At 38.6% G+C, this 18,471-nt stretch overlaps 1 protein-coding gene and 1 long non-coding RNA gene across 3 annotated transcripts in view; one reads left to right on the top strand and one right to left on the bottom strand.

The window, feature by feature from the left end:
• Nucleotides 1-15,615, top strand: part of LOC139120881 (DNA-directed RNA polymerase II subunit RPB2) — a 412,063-nt gene extending 396,448 nt beyond the window's left edge. For both annotated transcript variants that reach the window (XM_070685501.1, XM_070685502.1), the window contains one exon: nt 15,005-15,615. In XM_070685501.1, the coding sequence (XP_070541602.1) occupies nt 15,005-15,094 (90 nt within the window). In that variant the 3' untranslated portion in view covers nt 15,095-15,615. The remainder of the gene's footprint in view (nt 1-15,004) is intronic.
• The window catches only part of LOC139120884 (uncharacterized), a 466,659-nt gene that overhangs the window by 304,628 nt on the left and 143,560 nt on the right, over nt 1-18,471 (bottom strand). The gene's annotated exons all lie outside the window — the stretch shown is intronic.

Raw genomic sequence — 18,471 nt, 5'->3', positions numbered from 1 at the left:
CATGTACTCATTTCCTGATCTTGTTTTTGGTAGGGGCCCAACACAGTCTATTAGTATCCTACTAAATGGTTCTTGAAATGCAGGAATTGGCTGTAAAGGGGCCTTTGGAATGGTCTGATTCGGCTTTCCTACCATTTGACATGTGTGACAAGTTTTACAGAAATGTGCTACATCCTGCCTGAGATTAGGCCAATAAAAGTGACTGAGAATTTTATGATAAGTTTTCCTGACTCCTAAGTGACCAGCCCAGGGCGTTTCATGGGCCAGGCGCAATATTTCAGCACGATAGGGCTTTGGAACCACAATTTGATGTTTTATAGCCCAATCGTCATCAACCAAGACATCTGGAGGTCTCCATTTACGCATGAGAATACCAGATTTTGTATAATAGGAAACAGAGCTATCTGAAGTTTTACCTTCATCATCTACCCTGTCAAACAAAGACAAAATATCTGGGTCTTTGTGTTGTTCTGCAATGAGATTTGATCTAGAAAATGTCTGACTTTGGTCAGCAGAAGTTTTACTGGAAGTTTCAAATCCACGAGGGATAACGGAATGATCCGTGTCAAACACCTGACTGAGAAAGGTGTCATTTAAGTCAACATCTGTGACATTATTTTTGAGAGTATTTTGATTCTCGGAAGTTTTCATGGCTCGAGTAATGGCACATGAAGGAAATAAATCGGGTATCTCTTGTTCAATTGGCTCTGGATCTTGATCTAAACTAGGATTATCAGTCACAAGTGGATTAGTAATGACCTTGTCCCCGGCAAGGTCGTTTCCGAGAAGAAGGTGAATCCCTTCAAAAGGCAAACAAGGCCTAATACCTAAAGTCACAGGTCCAGAAACAAAGTCCGAAGACAAATAGACATTATGGAGAGGAACAGGAATGTAGTCATTACAATCTACCCCCTTAATAAGAACTTTAGAACCTGAAAATGACTTTTCAGAAAACGGCAGGGTATCTGCCAACAAAAGAGATTGGGACGCCCCGGTATCTCTTAAAATTTTGACAGGGGTAGCGGAAGAGAAATCACTAGAAAGTGATATAAAACCATCATGAATAAATGGTTCGAAATACCCATAATGCTATCTTGAGAAGAATTGACCTTGACCTCATTAATTGGGGATAAGAGGGGTTTAACCTCAGAAAATGTGTTGCACACATTATTAGACTCTAATTGAGTTGATGAAGAAACAAAGCCGGTTGGCTTAGATCCACTTTGACCACTTTGACCTTCACGTTTTCTTTTCAATTTGAAACAATCTGACAATAAATGGCCGTCTTTCTTACAATAATTACAAGAAAGTGTACCAAACTGTTTGTCAGAAGGAGATTGAGACTTGGGATCTGATGATGTGGGAGTATTACTTGAACTCTGTGAACTGTTGTCATTTGATTTCCTACTCTCCTTTGAGAAATTCTTGGATGAAAAGGAGGAGTTAAATTTACCTGCATTGCTTCTGTATGAAAAGGACTGGGATGGTTTGCTGAGAAATGACGATTTGTGGGTCAATGAATAATCATCGGCCAAACGTGCAGCAACCTCCAATGTATCTGCCTTTTGTTCATTGATAAACGTCTTGATGTCACTCCGGATGCACCTTTTAAATTCCTCAATCAAAACAAGCTGTCGTAATTTGTCATAATTCTGACTGACCTTTTCAGACGAACACCAACGATCAAACAGTTGTTCTTTTGTTCGAGCAAATTCAACATAAGTTTGATCTTTCACCTTCTCACAATCCCTAAATTTCTGACGGTAAGCTTCAGGCACCAACTCATAGCCCTTGAGAATTAATTCCTTCACAGAATCATAATTTGAAGCCTGCTCTACTGACAACTGAATGTAAATTTCTCTGGCTTTACCCACCAAAGCACTCTGTAAAAGCATAGACCAGGACTCCTTAGGCCAATTCAGACTCTGAGCAATTTTCTCAAAATGAAGGAAATATTTATCAACATCCTTTTCTTGGAAAGGGGGAACTAACCTGAAATGCTTAGTGATGTCAAACTTGTCTGAAGGAAGAATTTTCCTGACTGTCCAAGCTCTAAACGTTTTATTTCTACCTGCAATCGCTGTTCTTCTAATCGCAATTCTTTTTCTCTCTGTCTTTCTTCCATTTCTAATCTTTCCTGCCTTTCTTTTCTTTCATTTGTAATTCCATTTCTTAATTTCCAAATCTGCCTGTATTTCTAGTTTTCTTAGTTCAAAGTAGACTCGGGCTCATAATCTTTCAAGGTGGATTCCTCAAATTGGCCTAAATCAACTAAATTTTGCAATAATGAACTGAATGTTTTGCAATGTTGTACTGTATTTCACTCACGAGCATAGATCTTTTGACTTTTACTTTAAGTAAATTGACAAGTGCAACTAGGTCGTCTTTTCTGAGGGAGTCAAATGTGTCCTGGTCAAGGTCATCCATTTCCTCTGGTTTAAATTCCGCCATGATTAAATTTCGCTGAGTTCACAGTATACAGTAGTTTTGAAAAGGCTGGCAAAATGTTGTCAAACGGCTCAAATGTTCGTATCCCGGACGAGCCCCCAATTTTGTTACGTGCAGAGAAAACGAACAAAAGGGTGAACTCAGCAGTTAACGTTTAAACAAAATTTATTACGAAATAAAACTAATTGCTAAGTCAGGGATAGAGTACAAGCTTTAAAAGTGTACAGACTACTATCTCAGCTGGGACGGCAAAGCTCCAGTCTCAGAGTTGCAACAGTCAGTTGGATGAATGAACAGTCCTGCAGGCTTGAAGCTGCACAAAGTCCACAGTATAAATCCAGCGTTGACAGTGAAGGTCTTGAAAAGTCTTGAGAATGACTACTGCTGGAGTTTAGTAACACACGATCCCAAAAGTCTGACTGGAAGCTGAGCACGTCCCTTTTATAAAGGCATATAAGAACAATCTAGAACTTTTATTGACATGCTAATTACTGTTCTAAAATTATCTCCCTTACACAACTAATTAACTTTCCAGAACATTCCAAACATGACTAATTGAATTCAAGGTTGTGAGGTCATTAAGGGCAGTGACCTTGAGAATGTTCTAGACTAATTGAACTCAGGTCATGATGAGTGTGGGGGAAATGACCTACATAACAATATATTTAAGGAAGCCAATTCACACAAGTTTCTAACGCCAGTAAAGGTATTTTCTTGTTGGCAGCAATACACCACGAACATTTTCGCTATTCGGGAGTGCCTTACTCGCTCTACGTTCTAAAAAATGCCAAGCGTATGCTTTTGACCATGCATGCCGCTACCTTCCTTTCCAAATTCATGGTCGACTTTCCATTTCATAGCTTTACTTGCGCTTAGAATGTGTGTTGTAGGGGTGGTTCCCCCAATATTGGTGGAGCAGCCAAAGTCAAAAAGGAAAGTTTGCCGTTTTTGCTTAGTTTCACCGTCACTACGATCCTTCAATTCAATTCAGTGTTGACGATGACAAAGTGGCATGGCTGTCACTGCACGGAGTTATCTGTAGGCACACATTGCGCGTAGTCAAACCCAAAACTTCGCAACATTTTAGTCAACTAGTCATGATATACATGCGGTACTATTGATTTGTGAGTTATTTCGTTACAATTTTATTCATACTGTATGTGTTACAAAAGGATCTCCTGACCCATAAGGTCGGGGATGCACAGAGATAAAGCATTACGTCTCAAGTTGAATGCAGGACATGTGCGCGCGGACAGACAAAGTGATGATGTCATTATGCAATTTTCGATTCGCAAGTTTGGCTAATTTATGCCAAAATCTTCTCACCAAACGCTACTTTTTTCTCGCATTTGCGATTTGGCGAGCGGGCAGCGGAAACACTGCAGACGTACAGAGATGACAATAGTTAGATATGTGGAAATTGTCCTGAAATATAAAAAATTGTATTTTTAAGACAATATTGTCATTTTATTTTTTTTTTATTTTATTTTATTAATAATGACTTCCACAGCCGAGGCCATTTATGGAAGACTGTTAGTAAAAATACAGATACAGAGTTAAAACATGAAGACAAGACAAACAAACTTTAACTAATACTGAGAAAACAATGTTTTAAAACATTTTTAAAACCATTTAAATTTACAGAGAAAGGATCAATGTCATTGTATTCGTTTAAAAGCAAATTAAATTGTCTCGGAATTCAACTAAAAAGAGAGTCACAAACACAATTAACTCTACAAAATGGCACATGAAACAAAGTAGTGCGCCGAGTTGAAAACCTTGGTACATGAAGACTAAAAAATGAAGCTAAAGCATTAACATTAAACTTTGCATTTATGCATTTGTATAAAAATATATGATCAAAAATAGTCCTCCTTGATTTTAATGACTGTAAATTGTAAATATTGCACAACGAGTCAATGTCATCACTGTAAAAACCAGTAATTCTTTTGTAATTCAGTAAACCAGTAATTCTTTTGGTCAAGAAAACTTGTTCTCAAAATTACTTGTTTGACAGCTTTGTAATTTGGTATAAAGTCCCTTGTTTGATAGCTTTGTAATTTGGTTTCAAGTCCCGAGAGATGTTTTTAGATAAATTTTCTGCTCAAAGTGTTGGGAAACCCCAAAATTTGTATATTTTAGGTAATTTTCTCAGTTTGTGACCTTAAATGACCTACACCAACCCAGGATATGTTGTGAGACAAGTTTGAAGGCTGTGAACATAATTTTGTCATATTTGGTATCAATTTGTAGGAAAATTTGATCCAGAAAACAAAGCTGAGGTGATTTTTTTCATTTCAGACCAAATTTTTGCAACTTTTCTATGTAAGACATACAAGAACTGATGAGAAATTTGGATCCAGGATAATTCCAGATGTTGTAATCACCGCCCACAGTGGAAGGCATTTCACTACCTGTTACTACCTTAAGTGCTGTTTACATTAGAATGATAACACTCATGGCATTAATTAAAAAATCTCCAAGGTTGTAAATGTACTTCCTGTCATTTGGTCTTATGTAATACCAAGGGGTGGAACATTTGATATTCAGGAAAGGGTAGGGTGTAGAAGATTGATGATGTAGCATTACTTTTTTACCAGATCCCTTGCACATTTTTTGCCCACTCCCACCTTTTCTTTTTATCAAGCCTTCTCTGTCTGTTTTTTGTTGTTGACATTTGCTTATGTATTTAGGATCTGCTTGTCCCATTGCTATAGAAATAGATATGCATGTTCCTAAAGATGACCTCAAGTACCTAAGTTGGAGACCTTATTTGCTTTTGTCATTCTTGTTTTTCCTGGTTTCAATATTACTCGAATGGACCAATTCAAACCACAGGGCGTGGCAGGAATTATTAGTGTAGAAGTTATGAATATGATCAATAAATGTCTTGTATTAAACTATTTTTCATTATACAAGCCTTGCCTGTGTCTAGTGTGTGCCTATTACCTTACGCTAGCTATCTCTAAAGAAAACAGTCTATATCTGTTAATTGCCCTCCCTAATCCCCATCATTAATTTGTTTTGCCGATCGCTGACGCGGGGGTTTATCGCCCTGACCAAATACCTCGTTAGCAGCTCATAAGGTAGTAGACGGAAAGGGCTGAAACTCTCAGGGTCCGTGGCAAGAGGATGGGAGTAAAGTACCTAGACACTTAATTTATGCATGTATGCATAGATAAACAGGCATAAACAACGTATACTATTAGGTATGCATGTATGCACGAAAACCATTACGTAATCTTCTAAGTAGTTCAGCAGCGACGGCGTCCGCTTTGAATTTTCGTGTAAAGTAATGGATACGAACATATTGAAGTCAGGAAGAAATATTTTGTCCCCTGATGTCTAATAAAATTGAGTCTAATAAAATTGAGGCCAAATGAATTACTTTCCTTATCATTGTGAGAGAAAATCAACTGATTATGAAGCATACAGGTTGCTATGTTACCTCCAAGACTAGACCATGGATCTATTTTTTACATCCATGACTAGACTGACCGTGGGTCGTTTAGCCATATGCTGTAGCATGGCTTTCCAAACTCCACTCCACGATCTACGCGACATGTACGTGTTGCTCCCATCTCGCGACAACCTCACAACTAAGGCAACAGTCTGCCGAAGTTAATTCCTGTAATTCTACCACTCTGTTTTGATATCTAAATGCCACAGACGCGTCAGACTGAGGCAAGTGTAGCTATACCTCCTTTCTCTACGTCAGGCATTGTCCCGGGTCATTGTACAGACGTCCCTCTTTCTTTCTACCTCCGTGTATATACAGACCACGGTCTTGTCGGCAGGACCGTGTACAGACCACGTACAGACCAATGACGAACTATCTTGTGACAGAGATGTTGCGCAAACGGTAACGAAAATTTAATTGAATTAAAACGAAATTAAGGCTGCTATATTCTGTTTTGTAATGCCTCCCTTTGCCTTTGTACAAAACACCATGGTCGTACAAATATAGCATTCAGTAACTACTAATTCCCCGATAGAATTTCGTAACATTTTAAGAACATTTCCTCAGGTAAACGTCAACATCCATCATTCCACGACGAGTCATCGCTGGGTTTGCTACTTGACTTTTGAGCCGGATCAACGGGGAAAGTCAAAATGGATCAAAATATTCTCGTTTTTTTTCATGGTTCATCACTTATATAAATTAAACATATCTTTGCTTAATACTTTATTCGAAACGTACCTCAGTTACATTTCTTCAAAAGAGGGAATATAATGAACAACACAAAGATCCAATAATGTCAATGAATCTGTAACATTAGCAATTAAACTAGCGAAATTGCAAAAAAGCAAAAATCGACAGGCAAAAAAATAAACGAACCTAGAGAGTAACTCCAAAAACAAGCATAGTCGGCTTCTTGGATACAATCTCTCCCTCCCCCCCCCCCTCTCTCTCTCTCTCTCTCTCTCTCTCTGTCATGGTGTATCACGAGCAAGTGTCGGACATACTTTAAAATAGGAAAGTTTTTGAATGTGGCAACTAACCACGAAATTGTGGTTATTCCATGGCAACAAAGAATGCTGCCGATCATTTATTTCACGATGATGCCACAGCAAAATCTCAGACAAATCAATGTATTTTCACCAATACATGTCTCCAGCTACAATAATTTTACTCGGGTCACATCAGACAGTTGACATTTTAGAAAGATGGGGGACTTGCAAAGAGTCAAAAGAAAAAGTGTTGTGTTTCATAACATCGACAACGAAAAGAAGGCATGTCAAATGCGTAACTTGTAGATCCGAGTTGCTTTCATTGACTAAGAGTTTTTAGCTCACATTTGGTATACCAATGTGAGGTAATCGTATAAGCTGAATCAGTTCATTTGCATGCCATTTGCATGTCTGTATGTATGTATGTATGTACGTATGTATGTATGTATGTATGTATGTATGTCCGTCCACATCAAAAACAGCTAAACAGCAGAACCTACTGTCTTAGTATTTGGTGTACAGGTGCATCTAGGGGTGGAGATGTGAATTTGTTCAAATGAACTTGTCAATGTCAAAAATATGCAAATGAGGGGGGAAAAGGGAAAACCCTGCAAATTGCTAAAACTCTGTAACCGTTGGTCAGATAGGGTTGAAACTTGTTGTGCAGGTTCCTTTAGGTATTCTAAAGGAGATGTGTAAAATTTAGGATGAAATTTGCATGTTTCTATTTTTCAGGTAATTTTTTCAGTTTTTAGTCAAAAAATGTTTAACTCTGAAACCACTATCTGATTGCTCTGAAAGTTGGGATACATGTTCCTCCGGATGACATCAGTCAAGTGTATACAAATTGAATTGAAATTTTTATATTTGTAATTTTGGGGCAATTTTCTGAATTTTTGGTCAAATATTTTTTTATTCAAGAATAACTAATCTGATAGCTTTGATATTTGCTATACAGGTTACGAAGGTTGACCCAAATCAGTTTGATGAATATCATGAAGATATCTTGAATTTTATATTTTTGCTGAATTTTTTGGTTATTTTTCTCATTTTAAGTAAAATTTCTTCTTCTCTGAAACCGCTAGCCCAATTGCTCTCAAATTTGGATTGGATGTTTGCAAGGATGTTACCCTTCTAATTGTTGAAATTAAGACAAAATTGGAAATATCACTGTTTTGGGGCAATTTTTGTTAGCTCACATTTGGTTATACCAATGTGAGTTTATCGTATAAGCTGAAGTTGATGGCGTCTGTATGTATGTGTGTATGTATGTATGTATGTATGTATGTATGTATGTATGTATGTACGTACAGTATGTCCGTCAACATCAAAAACACGCAAACCGCTGCACATTTCAGCTTGGTATTTGGTGTGTGGATGCATCCTGGGCTATAGATGGGATTTTGTTCAAATGAAGTCTGCATTGCCAAAATTATGCAAATGAGCTAACAAAATGTGAGAATGGTCAAGAATTAATATCTCAAGAACCACTGTTTTGATTGCTTTGAAAATTTGTGTGCAAGTACCTTAGGTGAACCTTATACAGTTTTATGAATATTGTTAAGATATCCTTAATTTTGTATTTTTATTGAATTTTTTGGTGATTTTTCTCATTTTCAGTAAAAATTCTTCTTCTCTGAAACTGCCAGCCCTATTGCTCTCAAATTTGGATTGGATCTTTGCGAGGGTGTTACGCTTCTAATTTGTTGAAATTACGACAAAATTGGGAAAATTACTATTTTGGAGCAATTTTGTCATTTTTGGTCAAAAAATCTTAAACAGTATTTTCTTTTTAAACCCCTGGACAGACAGCTTTTGCATTTGGTACACAGACCTACAGAGATGACAATAGGTAGATATGTTGAAATTGTCCTGAAATATACAAATTTGTATTTTTAAGACAATATTGTCATTTTTGGTCAAGAAAACTTGATATCAAAATTACTTGTTTGATAGCTTTGTAATTTGGTATAAAGTCTTGAGGGATGTTATTAGATACCTTTTCTGCTCAAAGTGTTGGGAAACCCCCAAATTTGTATATTTTAGGTAATTTTCTCAGTTTGTGACCTTAAATAACCTACAACCCAGGATATCTTGTGAGACAGTTTTGAAGGCTGTGAACATAATTTTGTCATATTTGGTATCAATTTGTAGGAAAATTCGATCCAGAAAACAAAGCTTAGGTGACTTTTTTCATTGCGGACCAATTTTTGCTACTTCTCTATGTAAGACATACAAGAACTGATGAGAAATTTGGATTCAGGATAATTCCAGATGTCATAATCACCATCCATAGTGGAAGGCATTTCACCATCTGTAACTAACTTAAGTGCTGTTTACATTAGAATGATAACACTCATGGCATTAATCAAGAAATCCCCAAGGTTGTAAATATATTTCATGTCATCTGGCGTTATGTAATACCAAGGGATGGAACATTTGATATTCAGGAGGGGGTAGGGTCTAGAAGATTGATGAGGTAGCATTACTTTTTTATCAGATATCTTCTACATATTTTTACCCACTCCCACCTTTTCTTCTTATCAAACCTCCTCTGTCTATTTTTTGCTGTTGACATTTGCTTATGTATTTAGAATCTGCTTGTCCCATTGCTATAGAAGTTGATATGCATGTTCCTAAAGATGACCTCATGTACCTAAGTTGGAGACCTTATTTACTTTTGTCATTCTTGTTTTTCCTGGTTTAAATATTTCTCGAATGGACCAATGCAAACCGAATGTGAGCACACTGTCCTTGACGGTATTTTTATTTTTGCATTAATTAAAACATCCCCAAAGTTGTAAATATACTGCCAGCTGGTCTTATGTAAACATGGTCAACCAAGGGGTGGAACATTGATATTCAGGAGGGGGTAGGGGATAGAAGATTGATGAGGTAGCATTCCTTTTTAAAAGATCCCTTTTATATTTTTTCCTACTCTTTTTTCCCCACTCTCCCACCTTTTCTTTTTGTCAAGCTTCTCTGGCTAATTTTTTGTTAGCTCATATTTGGTTTTATATATAAATACCAAAAAGAGCTTATATGATGAGTCTGAGTGGCGTCTGTATGTCTGTATATTTGTGGGTATGTGCGGATGTATGTCCGTCACACACAAAGGCTCCCATACCGCCAAAACTACCGTCTCAGTATTTGGTGTATAGGTAGATGTAGGGGTTGAGATGTGAATTTGTTCAAATGAACACATCAGTGTCAAAAATGTGCAAATGAGGTAAGAAAAGGCGAAATCCTGAAACAGGCTTGAAACAGGCTTACTCCACTGACTTGAGTCATTTCCTGTCATTGTTTATGAACTGTTACATATTAACAGACCTGCTCAAACCATAGACAGTAGAGGGGAGGAAGACCGTCAGTAGAGGGGAGGAAGACTGTCTATGGTCAAACTAAGGGGGGCTAGCTGCCTTTCTGCTATGCATGTTGCTAAAGTTGACCTCCAGTACCTAAAGTTTCAGACCTTAATTACTTTTGTCATTCTTGTTTTTCTGGTTTAAATATTTCTTGTTGTTAGCTCACATTTGGTGTACCAATGTGAGGTTATCGTATAAGCTGAATCAGTCATTTGCATCTGATTTGCATGTCTGTATGTCTGTATATTTGTGGGCATGTGCGGATGTATGTCCGTCACACACAAAGGCTCCCATACCGCCAAAGCTACCATCTCAGCATTTGGTGTACAGGTAGATGCAGGGGTTGAGATGTGAATTTGTTCAAATGAACACATCAGTGTCAAAAATGTGCAAATGAGGTAAGAAAAAGTGAAATCCTGCAAATGTGCAGGAGGCATGGCAGTGAGAAACAGGCAAACTCCACTGATCTTGACTCAATTCCTGTCATTGTTTATGAACTGTTACATATTAACAGACCAGCTGCAACCATAGACAGAAGATGGGGAAGACCATTTATACTAAACTAAGAGGGGCTTGTTTCTGCTATGCATGTTGCTAAAGTTGACCTCCAGTACCTAAAGTTAGACCTTAATTACTTTCGTCATTCTTGTTTTTCTGGTTTAAAGCGCAGTGGTCGTCGCGCTGCGCGTGCGCCACTTTTTTGTTGATAAACATAAATGTTTGTAAACATAAGTCTTCTCAACTTTAATCGGGGTGAGATGGGAGCGGTCCCTCACTTTGTTAACGTGTTTGTAAGACTCAACATCATGCAATAGTAAAATATTAAGATCGGAAACGAACTTCAGTGGTCTATTTCTATCTATAAACTCATGATCATGTAAGGCTACGAACATTGAGATACTCTGCACATTATGTCGCTGAGTTTACTGCATGCAGTCGCTATTCACAGTGAACAAATGGGTTTGATCGCGCGCGGTCACGCTGGTTGTACACAATGCTATGTACAGCACAGTAAAAATACATCACTAAAATGATCAACGTTGTATATATTTATTAGCAGCAACAATCACAATGCCAAACACAAAAATTACACTCAAGACCATGATCGGCAAGCCAGACCAGGACACGGGAGATGCTGTTACTTCGATAAGGGAGAAGATCACCGCGTTGACGTACACGGATATACGAGAATCCGGTCCCACAACCATCTGCACAACATACAGGCCCCGCGACGACTTGGCCCACGACCCACTGTTGATCACCATTTTTTTGCTTCTTTTAGTAATACGTGGCAAGAAATAGTCAAATGACAGAACACAATAGACAAAACGAGCGGGTTTTCGCGCCATTTGGCAGGAAAATAGCATGGCTAAACACAGAGACGTATTGAGAGATCCTGTGCACGGTCATGGCAGAGATCCAACGGCTAGCTAGTGTAGGCCTACCATAGCCATGCGTAGCCGTGCATACAGGGCTGTGTGTTCCCGGCGTTATACGGCCTGTGGTGGAGGCTGTATAACGCCGGGAACACACAGACCTGCACGCAGGGCTATAAAGGCCTACCGGTGCCACGCAAACTTCGTTGTTATACCTCCTGATTGCCGGGTACGTCTGAATCCTCTTTCAAATGAGTTAACCCCCACATAACAAGAAGACCTATGAAAGGTCCTTCACTTGACTTGATACCTGTACTCGTTTGCACCCCAACGGGTAAACTTCATAGTGGAGTTGGATTCTCCACGGCCGAGTGTAGCGCGCCATATACCCGGTTCTCTTGACACCGATGTTCATGCAGACCACAAAAGAGATGCTTCTTGCTGCAGCGGGCATTCTCTGCGACCTGTAGATTTCTGTAGCTTACGTTTTTGTCAATTGTACTCCTGTTGGGCCTCTTGAAATGAAAGTTCTCTCCCTTGCTAGCGATGTTGTAGACCAGAGCCCGGTCATTGATAGTCTGTTGGCATATACACGCGTACGGGTAAGTTTTTAGCTCCATGGCTCGAGCGAGCCCCATTCAACTGATTCAAGAAAATCATGATCAAATGTGACCTCAATCCCAGCGTGTAATTATCAACTTCTCGTTTGCAACAATATAAGGTCAAAAGATACAAATTATGTCCCTTTAAATATCTGCTGAATATAGATTAATTGATCTTTTATTGCGTGTTCGATTTGATAAGTTGGTATGCTTGTGACAAATCAGCCGCAGTATCAGCGGCAACATCGCAAACATAATAATCAACCCGTAACCTCATGCGGCATTCTCGGATATGTTGTCAACAAGGGGGGGGACCCCCTCAGGAGCATGCGCAGCGCGACGACCACTGCGCTTTAAATATTTCTTGCTGTTTTTCTGGTTGTACTGTGCAGAAATCATTGCCATAACATCAACGTAGAATTTTCCTCCACTGAACAGATAGAAACAACATGTATTGTTGATCATAGGTAACCCATACTGGTATATACCAATTCTGATCAAATTTGAGCGACACCGTATAATTGCGGTATTTTTGACATTTGCTTATGTATGTAGGATCTGCTTGTCCCATTGCTATAGAAGTTGATATGCATGTTCCTAAAGATGACCTCCACTACCTAAGTTGCAGACCTTACTTGCTTTTGTCATTCTTGTTGTTCTGGTTGATCTTTGGTACCCATACTGGTATGTACCAGTTCTGATAAAATGTGAGCGACACCGTATAATTGCGGTATTTTTCTAGTGATAGTATTGGTTTTCTATTCGTGTTCATTCTCACACCCGTTGGTTTTTCTTCACGATAAATCTATACAAAGCAATTTACTTGTGGCCAACTTGAGCTAGAAAATTCAACGCCATCTTTTCTTTTTTGCGGATCAGACACAAGTAGGCATCACTGTCAAGCCATTGGCAGTGGAACTGGTCGTCCACTACGCTGTCTTTGGTCAAATCATAAACAGACAGACGAGTTCATTTCGATCCAAGAAACATTCGTGTTTTTTTAGAAATGTTCACTAGATTTAATCATGATTTTATCAACCCGACTTTGCACAATCGGGACAAACACTGAAATTACTTCATACGGTAATTTTAGTGTTTGTGGCTTATTGGTGTTTTAGTTGTGTCTACCAAATGAAAGCCTGGGAAATTTGAATGAACTTAACATCCCAACTTTGATGCCAGAGTATTTTAATGCATTAAAACACAGTGGGGAGACTTAATTCGAGTAACTGATAGTATATCAATCGACCTTGACACTAAGCGAAGCTTTTGTGGAAGTATGCAAATTTTGTTTACAACTTGTCCATTTGCTCGCTCCCGTAAACAAGATATGAGCCAACATAGTGTCAAAGGTCGCAACTTCCGTCTTCCGGCGTTACTCCCATCCTCATGCCACCGACTGGTAGAACCACTCGATCGTTGTACTCCATCTTCGACCATTGGAATCCTGAAAATAACTAGATAGTGTTCTTGCTTGCTTAAGTACAAAGCTGATGCCGACTTTTTTTCGAAAATTTACGTCATGTAACCCTTTGAAAATGAAGATTTTATGAAATCGGACCCTGAGAGTTTCAGCCCTTTCCGTCTACTACCTTATGAGCTGCTAACGAGGTATTTGGTCAGGGCGATAAACCCCCGCGTCAGTGATTGGCAGAACATATTAATGAAGGGGATTAGGGATGGCAATTAACAGATATAGACTGTTTTCTTTGAAATACTATACAGAGATAGCTAGCGTAAAACTAGGCACACACTAGACACAGTTAAAGGCTTGTATAAGGAAAAATAGTTTAAAGGGGAAGTTCACCAAGGATGATTTTTACATATGTGGTAGCTCTGTGGTCATTTACCCAGGAAAAACTATTTTCACCATTTATAACTCGCAAGATTTTTTACAAAAAACGATGAAAATAGTACAGGAAGTTGCCCATGTAATTTGAATCATGGGAAAAAAGCTCCAAGCTTGGAGCTTGCATAATGTGATATGGAAGGGACCATCTCCGGATGGGTATGGCCCCCCACATTGTCCACTCACAGTAACACAGTAGTAAACAGCAACACAAAATCTGACAGTGGAGAGTTTATCATAAGTGAATCATCGTTTATGCAAGGATACTCGGCATGGGAAAATAGTCCCTTCCATATCACATTATGCAAGCTCCAAGCTTGGCGCTTTTTCCCATGATTCAAATTACATGGGCAACTTCCTGTACTTTTTCTATCGGTTTTTGTAAAATATCTTTCGAGTTATAAATGGCGAAAATAGCTTTTCCAGGGTAAGTGACCACAAAGCTGGCACATATGTAAAAATCATCCTTGGTGAACTTCCCCTTTAATACAAGACATTTATTGATCATATTCATATTTTCTACACTAATAATTCCTGCCACGCCCTGTGTTCAAAGTGAATGTGAGCACATAGTGTCCTTGACAGTATTTTTATTATTATTATTATCCAGCTTGTGCCATTGTAGTGCCATTGTAGGAAAGTCAGGTCTGTGACATTGATCCTCTGATAACTAAGTAGGGAAGTATGGTATTCCTAAGTTAATGGAGCTTTCCGTAATGCTGTTTTAAAACTTGAAAAAGATGATAGAGTTTGGTTTTGGAAAATAGCTTTATCTTAATATTGTCATTTTATCTGAACGTGACTCTCAAGTTTTATGAACAGACAGTCAAAGCTTTTTCAGCAATGTTCCACCATCGAACTCTATATCTCGACAATCTGGATTTATAATTTTTCACAATTTTGTCCTTCCAGATTTCGCAGATCCGGATGCCATATGCTTGCAAATTGCTTTTCCAGGAGTTGATGTCTATGAGCATTGCACCACGGATGATGGTCATATAAAGTTTGAAGTGGAGGTGTGTCCTTGACAAAACTTGGTCATTCAGGGCATACAATGCATAGTCATCTATTTCACAGTTAACTGTTTTGTAAGAATGTTTTCTATATTAGCATTGAGATTTGAGTTTTATAAGGAATATGCCCAAAGAAATCCTTACATATGCGAGTGGAAACTAACTTTACGTATTAACTTGTAGGACTTTAGGTGCTCCCTCTAAACTGCTGAATTTTCAAAATATCACAATAAAGTGAACAAAAAAAATTATTCCATGCAACTACTATTTCAATATCAAAAGTACATACATATATGTCATCAGATAGGAACTATGTATTAACACATTGTTGCTGCTTGGAGGAGAAGAGAAGAGAGTCTATAATGACTGTAAACGTTATTCTCTCCATTAGTGTGATAAAGTCAATCACGCAATGTCATGTAACATTGAACAACAGAGGTTATACCTCACCACACTATCATAAACATGATTTAAATCAGTTGAAAGAAATAAACAATATTTCAAATGTGATCATAGTTCTCATGACTTTATTTCACTACATAGTGTATTGTTTCAGACAGTATGTAGGTATGTATGCATGCATGCAAGCATGTATGCACACATGTACTATGTATGTATTAGTGTGCCCTGCAGTGTAAGTCAAAGTATTGCAGTACTGACTCAAGAAGCTTTCCCTGACTTAAGAAAATGTAGCATGTGCATGCATGTATATAGGAATGACAAAGAGAAAATCCACAATTAAATAACTCAAAGAGTCTATAATTCTTGTTGGAGGAAGAGCACTCTTGTACCGTAAGTATATAGTAGAGTATCACCAGAATAGCATAAATGCTTCCTTTGCTAACTGCAAATTCAAAACAGAAATTTACATATTTTTAGGCTCAACAATTTTACATTAAGGTTTGGTGCGCCTTCTATAGTGCGCAACGTATTCTGCGCACTATAGAGGTCAGTCAAGATGGCGGCGTTATGCAACAATCCGCGTTCACGACAGCAGGGAAAATTTGTTTCCAGAAAATCAATAATATGGCGAAGTCAAGCTCAAAAAAATTGGAAGAATTAAACAAGGTACATAACGAACTTAATCCTTTTTGTTGCAATTCAATGGCGTACAGGTACTTTGTTTCTTGTCATAGCATAGTAGCACAACGTCGTTTATTGCAGTTTGAGATTTACGTAGCGTACGTATGTTATGTATAAACATGAACAAATTTGATGCAAAACCTAAACCCCACAAATAATATTGATTCCCAAATAATGTAAGTGATAGGAAGTTGTATATGCCTCGTAGCTGACCTGTTTCGTGTATGGCTGTGATAAGCACAGATGACTTTGTAAATGACATAATTCAGGGATGTAAATAATAGCCGGAAGCCGGAAAAAATAACCGGGTGTCAGCAAAAAATTTCCGGACTTAAAAATTTAGAAATTACAAGTTTTACAAGTTGAGTCTTGAGTACTTTACAAATATCATGCAGTTTCATGTCTTGTTGGACTCTCAAAAATTCCTACTTTTACGAAATCGAATTGTAAACAAGAGTACACTGAAGCAAAAAAAACACGATCGGTACCGGTAATGTATGCTTGCCTGGACGTCGCGGTTGACCTAGCTCGCCTCGCCTTTTTTTGTTGCTGATATGTAAATTTATGACGTGTTGACACGCGTAAACTTCATGGTCGGCACCACAGGCATTCTGTTCAATGCAAGCAAACCATTGCTAATCTGTTATCAGTGATGGTTTGCTTGCATTGAATCAAATGCCTGTGGTCGGAATGTGTTCGGCTTGATTTCGGAAAGACTCGGCACAGTCACGCAGTTGTAATTTATTTGCATGACAAGTTGAACTCTGTCACCTCTGCCATAGATTGTTTAGCAGACGACGTCTGGGCGATACAAAACCATGCAAGCAAAACGTAAAAGTTCAGGCGGTAACCAGTCAAGTATTAAGAAATTTTTCAGTAGTTTCTCTGAAAAACAGGTCGAAAAAACTATCAGTGGAAAATCTACCGATGAACTTTCCAGCAAGCCAGTGACTACCACGTGTGTCAGCACAAGTTCTACTCAGATTACTCCGGAATTTTCAACCAAAACAACAGAGTCAAGTTCCCACGCGGCCGCGGAATACCAACCAAGTTCAAGTGAAAATGTCCAAATGACTGAAAGTTTTCCCGCAAGTGATGTCAATTCATCGAGTCGTGAATCAAAAAATGTACAGCATGTGGTATCTCAGAGCGAGGGTGAAAAAGAAACCTTAGCTGTGTTTAGCAGTGCGTTTGACGGCAACGGTGAGCAAAATATCGGACTTCATAATTTCTACTTGTGCAGTAAAAGCTGCTGTTCTTCGATTCCGATGTCCGACAGATATGGGGATGATTCTGCAAGTAAGTTTAGATTTTCTCATGCATGGCTAGTGAACAGAAAATTGGGCTTTGACGAAGTTACCGGTTTATGGTGGCCAGTGTACATGGAAAACGTGGGACTTTACTGTTTGCTATGCAAAAAACATGATACCAGTAACCCCAAAAACAAATCTAAAGTTTGGAATATCAGCCCATCTGTCCGAATGCGGAAGGTAGCACTTGAAGATCACGCTAACACAGAGCAACACAAAGCAGCCGTAAAAGCTGAAATGCTTCAACGCGTATCATCATTTCATCAGGAAGTTGTTGATAAACGCGCAGCTCAGGCCGATGTTCTTCAGAAGGCCTTCAAAGCTATATACTGGCTAGCCAAAGAGGAGATAACCAATGACAAGCTATCATCACTTTTAAATTTATTGGAGTTGCTTGGATTAGATGACATAAAATACTTTGAGCATCGTAGTCGTCCGTCTGTCAGAGAAATGTTTCTTATCCTTGGGGACACCATTAAAGAACTGATAGTGGAAAAGGTCAAACAATGTGACAGCTATGGGTTGCTTGCAGATGAGGCTGCAGATATCAGTGTTATGGAACAATTACTGATATTCATAAAGTATTTTGATACTGAAGAACAAACTGCTAAGACAGAATTCCTCAATATGAAGCAAATAAGTAGCCCACGTGGTGCAGATGCAGAAAACATTACAAAAGAACTAGTGATGACTCTAGAGGAATGCAATTTGATGATTGAGCATTTAAAAACTTTTGTAAGTGATGGGGCTAGTGTGATGGTGGGAAAAATAAATGGGGTTGCTGCTCGACTGCGTCGTTTGAATAGCATAATGCTGCGTTCACAAAAAACGATTAGGGGGGCTGGAGGAATTCAGGGGGGGGATTCGAAATTTTTGGGGTAGTAGAGGGGGGGGACTTGAAAATTTTGCTCTACCTGTAGGGGGGGGACTTGAAAATTTTTGGTTCCCTTTTGTGTTTTACATTTTCCAATTC

Source organism: Ptychodera flava, chromosome 20 (assembly GCF_041260155.1).
Source record: "Ptychodera flava strain L36383 chromosome 20, AS_Pfla_20210202, whole genome shotgun sequence".
Taxonomy (NCBI): domain Eukaryota; kingdom Metazoa; phylum Hemichordata; class Enteropneusta; family Ptychoderidae; genus Ptychodera; species Ptychodera flava.
This window is presented reverse-complemented; position numbering and strand designations above follow the sequence as displayed.